We start from the raw sequence: 11,375 nt of genomic DNA, 5'->3' as shown, positions 1-11,375 counted from the left end.
TTCTGGAATTCCAAATACTAATTCCATTCTAATTCTGGTTACCAAATGAGCCCTTAGAAGTTTGCCCAAGAAAGAATAATCCAACTAGCAAACTCCCTAAAAGGGTTCTTAAGCATCACCATTGAGATAATGTAATTATCAAACTAAAAATTAATCATAAAAAATAGCTTAATTGAAATCTATCCATAAGTTTCATAAAAAATGCTTCCATTCTATTACTATTCTCTTAAAATAAAGTACTCAAAATTTCAATATCAATAGTTAGAATCACATTATTTATTCTTTACGCTTTTGATTGTCTTTTGATTTTGCCCATCAAGGAAGGTATGCTCAAAGAAAAAAGTTTCTTCCTTATTCGAGAAATTCCATGCTGTGAAAAGCATGTGGTAGTTATACTAGAATAACCATTATCTACGTTAATCACAATTATGGGTAGCTCAACTGTAATAACCATGATTTACCACAATCGTAAATAGCGAGAGCGACATATTCATATAATTGTAAGGCCATTTGAAAACGGACCGTACAGAGTGAAAAACGTTGAGCAGAAGTAAAAATACAGCGTGCCAGAGAGTTCTTTAGTTTGGGCGTAGAGACAAAAGCTTGGAAAAGACAGGGAGAGGGAGAAAACAATAGTTAGCTATCTCCGTAAGAAAGACTAACACATTATACTTAATAAAAATGGTGAACCCAGAACAAGTGTCGGAGATTGTTCAGCACTTCTGTGGAGTGACGGCTTGCAACCCCGAGGAAGCCCATTTCTTTCTCGAAAGCTGTAACTGGGAATTGGATTCTGCTATCCATTCTTTCTACGAGAACACTGCTAATTCGCAGCCCAGTTCTCCCCTTGCTGAGGCTCCGCCGGCTTCGAACCCTGTACCTCCTGCCGCGCAGACGTCTGCCCCATCCAGAGGCCAAGTGCCCATGGCTGGAAAGGACAAGAAATCAGCCAAGCCCACCGCGCGCGGCGGCATTAGGACGCTCTCAGATCTTAATCGCCCTTCTGGCTCTGATAGTGACGACTCAGACGACCCTCAGGAGTACTACACTGGCGGCGAAAAAAGGTACTTGTGGATTTGTTGCTACTAGGGCCTTGATTCTGCCTTAATTCTCATCTGTTGAGTGGATCTTTTGGCTCTTTCCGGGGATTGATGTTTGGCTAGGAGTGTTGCCTTCTTTCTTAGGTTTTGTGTGCATTTAGCGCTTTGGATTGACTTTGGGGTATCAGGGTTAGTGGGATTGTGTTGTACGCTACGTTGGTAGTTTTGTTTGAGCCTGAATGGTATTGGGATGGGTGATTTTTAAAGAACTTGTTATGTTTTGTATTTTCCAGCGGCCCAATAATTTAGAATACGCAATTGTTCATGTCTTTAATTTCATTGACTCAATTTTATCTCTGTAAGCATCTCTTAATGCAAGAAATTCAAGTGAAGCATTGAAGCTTACAAGGGTCTGGTCGGAAAAGAAATGGCTACCCCACTAAGTGTGTTGGTAAAATGAATTGGATGTTGAACTCATAATAACCGACTTATAGAAGATATGGTAACTCAGGTACTTAAATAATTCGTAGTGGACTCACAGAGTCTCGCGCATAGAAAAAATGGCGGCTGAGATTGTTGCAAGGAGGACTTGAGTACTAAATGCATTAAGAGTATTAAACTAACAAGACATGGTTCACAGGGAAAATCATAAGTGGATTGTTGAAAGCATAGTTTGAGTCTTAACTTGCAAGGCACGGCTCATTGAATATAGTTGTGAAGAACGAGATGTTAGAAGAATGAATTACATATAAATATGTTACATGGTTTCAGGAAAACTATAGCCAAGAATGAAATCCGTGCTATTTGGTGCAAGCCATTGTCGTGACAATTGACGCTACGTGATATTAACGGAGTTCAAATCCTTTAACCGACTGTTATGTCAGTCACATCATTGTTATCCTTTCCGATCCACAGTGGTAAAGAATCGACAGTTGTAATGCACAAACGAAAATATACAGTCAACATAAATCTACCAGCAGCAGCAAGTGAACAGCAGTGGTTAAGAGGAGTCCACAGAATACATTATGCCGACTTCAGTAAAGACAAGCAGCCCGTTTATTAAGCAAATGTAACTTCTCGTCAACTATGTCTAACTTCTCGTCAACCATGTCTAACTAGCACTTCTGTTTTGAGGATAACAAACTCCTGAAACCTCTTAACCAATAGACCGACAGGTGTACATCATGGCTTCCTTATTTTTAAAATTTATAACCTCTTGGTTCAAAACCAGTTTATCCAAAATTCGTCAACTTGTCTCCATGAAAGCCAAATGCCGAGAAGAAGGTAGAGTGATTGCTAATAAGTAATATTTTTTGGGTGATTAAAGATTGCCTTTTCCCAGGACGTTTCTATACAAACAACCTGTATAAGAATTTGTGAGCATAATGCTTATAGCTTTGGGCTAGATGGCAGATCCAAGGTCACCGAGTTTGCCCTTATCCTTTTCAATTTTGGGCATGATACATCCTGAAATTGGGTAGGAACACTATGGAATTGATTAGAGTTTGGCTTTTTACATCCTAGAATGCTTCTTCTCTCGGCTAGGCGATTCCTTCTCTGTCTTGGCATCTCTGGATGTATTCTGATACAGTCCCAACTAAAGGTACTTTTTTACTTTTTCTCTTGAACATTCTATAATGTCTCATTCTAGAATTCCTTTATTTTTACTTTGAATCAAATATCCCACACCCACAATAATGTTGTTCTATATATATAAAGATTTAAAGTTTATAATATTATACTGTGAAGTATAAATTAATTTTGAATATCACATATAATCCTTTTTAGAGTTTGCGGCATTTTTCTCTGTACAATTGTCCCAAAATATTATTGCTGTATAGATTTAAAATTTATAATATTATTTCGTAAAGTAGTTTGCAGCTTTTTTGACAGTCTACCCTTCCCAGGGATGCTCGACCTCAAATCTTTGCTCCTTCCCTTGTGGCATCTTCTATATGTAGTTTCTTCCACTCAACTGAAAGTTTCATAATAACTTTATTTCTTAACCTCTCCTCTCTCATGTCAAAGATTGCTTCCAGTTCCAACATTAGTTTAAACTTTAACCTCATCATCAAGTAGGGGTAATTCAAGATAGGTCATGATATGTTGTCCCGGTACCTTCTTGAGGTAGGATACATGAAAGTCATTACACATTCTACTGTTTCCTGTAATTCTAACTCCCAAGCAACCTCTGCTATTCGTCTTGTAATCTTTGCTTGAGCTTTTCTGCACCTATTCCATTGAGAGAAGACTTCTTATAAGGTTTTAACCTTAGGAAAATCATGTATTTTTCTGATTTTGGGCTTCTTTTAAGGTTTCTTTGAGAGCATTTGAAATATCCAATACTTTGCTGCACCAAATATCTATCTCTAAGGACTCTGCTGTCAATGAGAGTAAGACCCACAGATGATAATTCGTGGTAAACATATGGTGCTTTGAAGGGAGTCAATCAATTGACATGTGTGATACCTCCTTAAATCCCCTTGGAGCCATTTGTTCACAATTTCAATTTGCCCATCCATATGTGGGTGGTAGCTAGTGCTTGAGGTTGATTATGTTCTTGTCAACTGTTATAATTCATGCCATAATAAACTAATGAATTTATTATTTCTGTCAGTAACAATATTTTTTGTTAGTTAATGTGGTATAAATACCTCCTAAACGATAGATCAGCCACTTGTGGAACTCTATATATTCAGGCAATGAAATGAGCATGCTTGATAGCGTCAATCTACGACCGCAAAAATAAAAACTGCAATCCTTTCCATATGTATTTAGCAATCTTACGATGAAATCCATCAAAATACTTTCCCATTTTTGTTTTGGAATTGGTAGAGGTGATAAAAAACCAGCTGAAAATGTTTTTTCTTTCTTGTTCAATAACACCTCTTCTCAAAATTCCAGAAACAGGGAATACTTAGTAGAGTCAAGGGGCAAGTTTTCCTATTTGTTTTTACTTGCGATCCCCTTAAAACTGCAGTTGAGTTGAGTTAATGTTGTTTGGTTAAGATACCTTATTCGAATAGTATGCATTGCTTTTTATATGTGTTTTGGATGATATTATATATTGCAAATTATGTAAACTCTAGTATTAACCATTGTATTAATTCAGCTGCAAATATTTAGTTAATTTAAGGAGAAAACTGACATCACAGTTGCATTAGTGAACTGAGTTCTGAAGGTGTTGCCTGAGCCACAAGAGATATCTCTGACAGTTTGCGTGCATTTAAACACTATCAGATATTTTAAATTTATATATCCTCTGCTATAACAGGTTACATGTTGTGGTAGGTGATATCACCTGTTTTAAATTTATTTGTGCATATGTTAATATTCTTTTTTGATGGATAAGCTGTAGCTATAGCTAGTCTATGTTGATGATATGGAATTTACATACATCCAAGCATAGCCTTGTAAAATAAAACTGGGTTCCCAACTTAACTTTTTCCAGTCACACAATGCTCAAAATATTTTGATTTATCATGAATATACAAAACCCTTTTAAGCCAATTTATCTATACTACTATATTCTGACAATTGGTTGGCATTGTCAGTTGCTGTCCCCTGCTCAGGTTGAAAAAGTCATAGTTCCAATTTGGTCCATTCATGGGCTCCAAATTTGCCATCTTTTTGAGGAAGGATCATTTCGTTTCAACTTTGGCATGATTCTATGCCATTGTATTTGTACAAAAGTTGGCTAGAAAAGGTAGCAAAGCTGAACTTGTGCACCTTACTCTAGATTCTATGGGGTTTCTTGTGCAATAGGGATGCCCACCCCTCTCTGAGCTGTTAGCAGTCTTGTCCAATCTGCCCAGAAAGTCAATTCAAATTCCATTTCCCATGGATCACATAAATAAATCTAACGAGGAAGCTGTGCAGTGGGATGAGTTGTCTATGTTGATGTGATAATGATTGTCTAACAGTTTTTTTTCCCCAGAGCACTATCTTGATGGCTTTCAGCATTAACCCATTAGACGGCTTCAACTAAACTGCTGATTTGGGTTCCGTTATGGGTACAGGGTTCAGGTACACAGGTATGACAATTTGTTTCCTTGGCTATGGGTGGGTTTGCCTGTGTGTGTGTGTGTGTATTATAAATTTATACTACATGTTACAAAAATTGAAGTTTAAGTTTAAATCCATAATTGCCAATACAATTTTAAATAAAATATCCTGTGTCATATTCATAATTTGCAATAATAAAAGTATTCAAGTCTTAAAATGTCATTACACAATGAAAAATTCAATTTACAGTTGATATTTAATATTCATAATTTCTTCATCAGAACCATCATACATAATCTTAGGTACTTCCTATTTTGCTTCTTTATTCAGATATTTAATGATAATATAAAGATAATGCATATTTTATTTCATATGCATTGCATTCACATATTTTGGTATTTTTGGTAGGTTACCACCCTGGTGTACTTCCTCGGTGCCTGGGTTTGTTGTAGGTCTTTCACAGTAGTACCCACAGAGAACACAAGCACCTAGGAAGAACCAGTACTTGAACCATACCCAGGTCTAAATTGTAGATTCCGGTAACAATCACTTTCAACCTCTGCATTGTGATAAGCCTAAGAGTGCCATTTGCTTGTTTTGACTTATGAGCCTACTTGTGGTGTCCATTAGCAATGTGGCACCCTACCAAGATCCATTTTTGGGAAATTCTTCTGTTGTTTTCACCCTTGCCATCTTTGCTTCAAGTGGCCTTGTCCTTGTCATCACACATGAGGGTAGGGAGCTGAACTTCCATTGAATTCTTGTGACAGAGTAAGGCTCAACTCTACCATTAATTATAATTCCAGTTTTCTGTCCCTGCCATGCTAGATCACTTGAAGGATTTGTCTGTGCATGAAATCCATTCAAAAATACCTTCGATTAAGAAAGACCACCTTCTGTATGATACGCATGCCTGCCACTTGTTTAAATGCATTTCTATGCATATGTTGGCTGATTGTTATTTTTCAAGGCAGTCACTTGGTCTAAGTCAGGCAATTTTACAAGTTGCCATCTCTATCCCATTTATCTCAGGAAGTGAGTACCTCTCTGTCAACCACCCCTTTAGCCATCCTATTGGCTTCCAACTTGGTCTCATGTTAAATTGGTTGCCCAAAGCCTCTTTGAATTTGCCAGCAAGTTGTTGTGCTTCTTCTAGCAGTGCCTGCAGCTTCCAATTGATCATTGACTTACTCCTTAATGCGTTGATGACTATGTAGAATCACTTTCAATTTCCAATTTTTGTCTCTAGTTTTGAACACTCTTAAATTTGTAATCTATGATCTATACCCAGGCTATAGTTGAGGTTGAAAAATGCCACCCAGGGGATCAGCAGAGGCAGTTTCCTTGATAACCAAACCTTAATTTTATCTTCAAGGCTTTGTGAGACGTAGATACCAGTTAGAATAAGAATTAAAAGACGGTTAAAGATATAACACACTAATAAAAATGCCCTTTAACAAGGAAAATCCTGATTTAGGCTCTGTGATCACCAAATAAGGGACAAGTGCATGTATACATATATAAACTAATGATATTGATAGTGTAATAGAATCTTTTCTTAAGCTCTACAAATTGATAATTTAACGAGATATGCAATTCTAACCTAGAGGGTGGGACAACAATAATCAACACATATTTGGATTTTGGGAGTCCTACTTATAGCATTTAACTTTCATGACCCTAACCATAAGGAGGAATGGGATAAGGAGACTTGTGGAGGTACCCTTCATTGTCACTGTCCTAGGCCCAAGACCAGAAACTCTGTTCCCCTTGGCTCCATGCTTCATGGGGTTGGCGTACCTAGTGGAACCTTTACACTGTTGTTCTCCATCGCTCTACCTTAACCATTTTTTATGGTTGTGAATTCTCAGAATAGTTCTTCCATGTAGACTATCCCTCATAATAGTGCCTTTGTATGATGTAATGTGTGTCCATTCCACCACAGTCCTTATCTTGTGCCTTTGTATGATGTAGTACACCCTATTCCACCACAAGCCTTACCTACTTTATGAGGTACTAATCTAATAAGTACTCTACATTTCATATATTTCTAATTTAATTATTAGACTGGGAGTGTACATATAAACCACTAAGGCACTGATTGAGTCACTCTCCTAAATAGCCAAACCGCAGTTTTTCTCTCCTTGATAGTCAGACATTTGATTATCAAATTCAAGGTATTAGAGAAGTTTCTTGAAATTGTACTAGTTAAACAGGGGTCTAGGCACAAGGCAGAACATTTGCAAAAAGGTTCAACACTTCGGGAGACATAGACACTAGTGCTAGATTGCAAAAAATGTGCTAGACTTCAAAAAATGTGGCACTGATTGTCATGTCCCCATTTTGGAGGCAATTTGATTTAATTAATTAAATTAATTAGGTTGTCCAAAATAATGAATATTTTATGAGAATGACTAATTAATTATTTTAATTAAATAAATAAATGGTATTAAGTTAATTATTTATAAAGTTATCAAATAAATAAATATTAAAAGGTAACTTTATATTTAATTAATTTAATAAAGTGACTTGAATTATAAAATATTTTATAAAGTCAATAGATAAAACAAAATAATGTTCTAGAAGCTTCTGGAGAAAGTGGAGGAAAAAGAATAAATAGGCACCTCGGGCTTCATTCTAATCATCCAGATTTGTTGTTGTTGATGTTGATGTTTGTTGATGTGCATTGTGGAGCCTAGTGTTTCAGCAATAGTCGCAACTGGCTATTGAGAACGAAAACTCTCAATTGGTACGCAATTTTGAGGGTGTGAAATATCACTTGAATTATTGCAGCTGGGAGGAAGATACTTCAGTCTTCTATTTGTGCTACATTGAGAAAAAATATTTGTGGCCATTGAGAACGAAAACTCTCAATTGATACGCGATTTTGAGGGTGTGAAATATCACTTGAATTATTGTAGCTGGGAGGAAGATACTTCAGTCTTCTATTTGTGCTACATTGAAAAAAAATATTTGAGTACAAAAAAGCAGGCCGAAAAAGCAGTTCGAAAAAGCAGGCCAAAAAAGAAGTTTGAAAAAGCAGTTCGAAAAAGCAAGCCGAAAAAGCAGTCCGAAAAAAGCAGGCCGAAAAAGCAGAACCGAAAAAAGCAGGCCGAAAAAGCAGGTCCAGAAAAGCAATCCGAAAAAGCAAATTCGAAAAAGCAAAGAAAATTATTACAGCCATCTACAATCAGGGGCAGCAGCTAGAGAGGCACGACTTGGGCATTTGAGGAGGTTATTTTTTGCTCAGTGGTATTGCAATACATCTATTCTCTAAGGCGACTTCATATGCCAGGTCTGATGTGTATTTTCATAGTTGCCTTTCACTATAGAGTGCTGTTGTAATTGTCATTTCGTATCAGACCTATCATTCATTTTTACATTCCTCACAATGGTATCAGCAATCCATGGCTTTAATTGTATTTAATCATGCATGTGAATAGTGTACTGCTGTAGGGGAGTATTGAAGTTAGATATTTAGTGTTGCATTAGTTTTCATTGGCAGTTGTAGGTGCATATTACTTTACCAGCAATCTTCATATTTTGATATCTTTGTAAATACCAAGAGTCTTGGCTAACTTAGTATGAACATTGTATTGGATACTCATTCTCAATCAAGGAGATACAATTGCTGGTCATTAATAGTTGTCTTTGAGCGTTAATATATCATTTTTAATCAGCCAGTTAGCTTGCATACCAACTGTTTGTTAAAATACCAGTTGGCTGTAGGTGATCATTTTCATGATTAGAACTCATATATGCATTCACTATTGCCAAAATTAGTTGCATATTTTTGTTAGGTCATTGTTTAGACAATTTGGAGTCTTTTGTAAGCATTCTCTTTGAGGCAAATCCAAACAAGATTCACTGCAGCAATCTGAAAAGTTATATATCAGTCAGAGGACCCTTGCTTGCAAAGTGTTTGACGAAATGTCAAACAACTGAAGTATAAAGATTTTTGGTATTTGAAGAAGTTATAACCTGTTGGGGTTATTACACTGATATCCAAGTAGTTTCTGTGACCTATGTGAATGCCCATCTCCAACTCTAGTGCCCTCTAGAAGTTACCGTAGCGAATGTTAGTTCTCTTTTGATGCTAGAAAAGCTGTGACTTATCAGGAATCGTTCAACCCTTCTTCAGAATCCATTTCAAGCAAGTTTTATACTCACAACGTAATCCACAAGTAGTTTTTGTTTCCCAGCTTTTGCATTTAGTCTATGCTGGGTACAAAAATCTGATAGTTGATAGTTTACTGTTGTATTTACTATTACATATTTGTTTCTAGTTATATTTCGAGTAGATTAATGCAAAGAAAGATAGTTTTGCCTAGGTTTAATTAACTTCATTTGTAGAATACCAAACGACCAAGTGTTCACCAATTTTAATAACCATTTCTTTTTACCATTAACTCCATATTTAAAGTATAACCTAATGGAATCATTTGGCAGTGGCATGCTTGTACAGGATCCATCAAAAGGAAGTAATGATGTCGATAGTATTTTTGACGGGGCTAGAAGAGTTGGAGCTACAGAAGTGCCTCCTGATCAACTTCGACCATCATCCAGCTCAAGAGTCTTCACTGGTGTTGGGAGGTTGCTTTCAGGAGAGACTGTCCCAAGTGCGCCTAAACCACCAGAGCCTATTGTTCACAACATTACCTTTTGGAGGAATGGATTTACTGTTGGTGATGGTCCTTTGCGGAGGCTTGATGACCCTGAAAATGGACCATTCCTGGAGGTATGCACTGATTCATTTATGGAAAACAAACACCCTGTAACTGAATATTAATTAATAACATTTAAGGGAAGTGTAATGATCACGTTTTAGCTATTTTGGAACCATGCCCAACGCGATTCAAAAACTAGAGTATAAAATGAAAGCTGTTTATTAACAGGCCTGAAATTATGTTCATGCAGAGTATTAAGAAATCTGAATGTCCAAAGGAGTTGGAGCCAGCAGATAGGAGAGTTCCAGTACACGTGAATCTGATAAGGAGAGATGAAGACTGTCCTGTATGTTTTAATTACCTTGAATTTTTCTAACAATCATTTTTTGATATTAAAATTTGGGGTTGATATTTTATGGCTCATTGATTTTATTTTGCTTGGCTTTTGGATTTCAATTCTTTACTGGCATGAATATCAATGCTTTGTGGGGTTTAAAGATGGTTGTAAAGAACATTGTGGGCTTTGTTCCCTGTAGATTTGTTATTCTTTAGGTTCTTGTCTTTCTTCATATTTATCAGATCAGGTTTTTATTTTCATTAATATCATGTAACAAAAAGAGCCATGCAGGTTCAAGAACAAGCATATACACCTTTTCAAGGCGTTGGCAGGACATTGGGTGGTTCCAGCTCATCAGACCCTGTACCCAGTATACCTTCAAGATCACAGCCAGATAGCAGTCAGCCATTGCGTGGTCTTGCAGTAGATGATTCTAAGCCGTCTACATCTATTCAGCTCCGCTTGTCTGATGGGACACGCATGGTAGCTCGCTTCAATTACCATCACACAATTGCTGATATTCGGGCATTTATCGATGCTGCAAGGCCAGGAGGTGGCTCAACATATCAACTCCAAGCAATGGGTTTTCCTCCAAAGCCATTGAATGATCCAATGCAGACAATCGAGCAAGCAGGGTTGATCAATTCCGTTGTGCTGCAAAAACGTTAGCTCTATTGACAGCCTAATAATGTTACATCACTTATACTGTTTTTAGGAAATCTGGAGTAAGAATGGGATAATGGTTTAGTATGCCATGCTTATTGAATCCTTTAAATAGTCAAGGAGTTATTGTAAATGCTGGTGAAATATTTTTATGCTGATATGTACACCAGTTTTATCATTTTCAAAATTTAAGCTGGTTGAACTGATTTCTTCATTTACTATATTTAACACTCAATACACCCAGTCGTAATGGCTTCTACTATGAGGTTTTAAACCATGGAACGTGGAGTTTTTCTATACTGATATAGTGCAACAATAAATTAACCTTTTATTCAGTTGTAGGCTGTTTGGTAAGGTATGTAATGATTTTTATTCTTTTGGATTTGTATTTGTAGAATGTATTAGTTGTTGTCGTGTTGTGCATCTTATTTGATGTAATACATTTTTCACTCATTACCAATTTCATGCAACTCTTGAGATACGAGATAGCTCTTCTTCCTTAGCTTTCAGTTCCTTTTCTACGAATTAATATTTGAACTAGGGAATTTGCTTACTGTATAGCCACTGGCACTTTGTGCAGTCTTTGCTGATGCGATTTCAAATAATGGTTCATTTTTATCCATTTGGAACTGATCAATATTGTACAAATTGTATATGTAATTG

At 36.6% G+C, this 11,375-nt stretch overlaps 1 protein-coding gene across 1 annotated transcript; it reads left to right on the top strand.

The window, feature by feature from the left end:
• The first annotated feature begins 525 nt into the window (after nucleotides 1-525).
• LOC149552207 (plant UBX domain-containing protein 4-like) lies at nucleotides 526-11,047 on the top strand. The gene is made up of 4 exons (XM_089787710.1): nucleotides 526-1,064; nucleotides 9,495-9,783; nucleotides 9,963-10,058; nucleotides 10,341-11,047. The coding sequence occupies exons 1-4, from the start codon at nucleotides 682-684 to the stop codon at nucleotides 10,716-10,718; spliced, it is 1,146 nt and encodes a 381-aa protein (XP_089643836.1). The 5' UTR covers nucleotides 526-681; the 3' UTR covers nucleotides 10,719-11,047.
• The last annotated feature ends 328 nt before the right edge of the window (nucleotides 11,048-11,375 follow it).

The sequence above is a fragment of the Cupressus sempervirens genome, chromosome 6 (genome assembly GCF_028749045.1).
Source record: "Cupressus sempervirens isolate cs-2001-9-10 chromosome 6, ASM2874904v1, whole genome shotgun sequence".
NCBI lineage: Eukaryota > Viridiplantae > Streptophyta > Pinopsida > Cupressales > Cupressaceae > Cupressus > Cupressus sempervirens.
This window is presented reverse-complemented; position numbering and strand designations above follow the sequence as displayed.

Bases quoted from the DNA above. Each gene is read 5' to 3' on its own strand.
- LOC149552207 (XM_089787710.1), top strand. From the start codon at position 682: ATGGTGAACCCAGAACAAGTGTCGGAGATTGTTCAGCACTTCTGTGGA. The intron at 1,065-9,494 runs GTACTTGTGGAT...ATCATTTGGCAG, and splicing joins TACACTGGCGGCGAAAAAAG to TGGCATGCTTGTACAGGATC. The intron at 10,059-10,340 runs GTATGTTTTAAT...AGAGCCATGCAG, and splicing joins GGAGAGATGAAGACTGTCCT to GTTCAAGAACAAGCATATAC.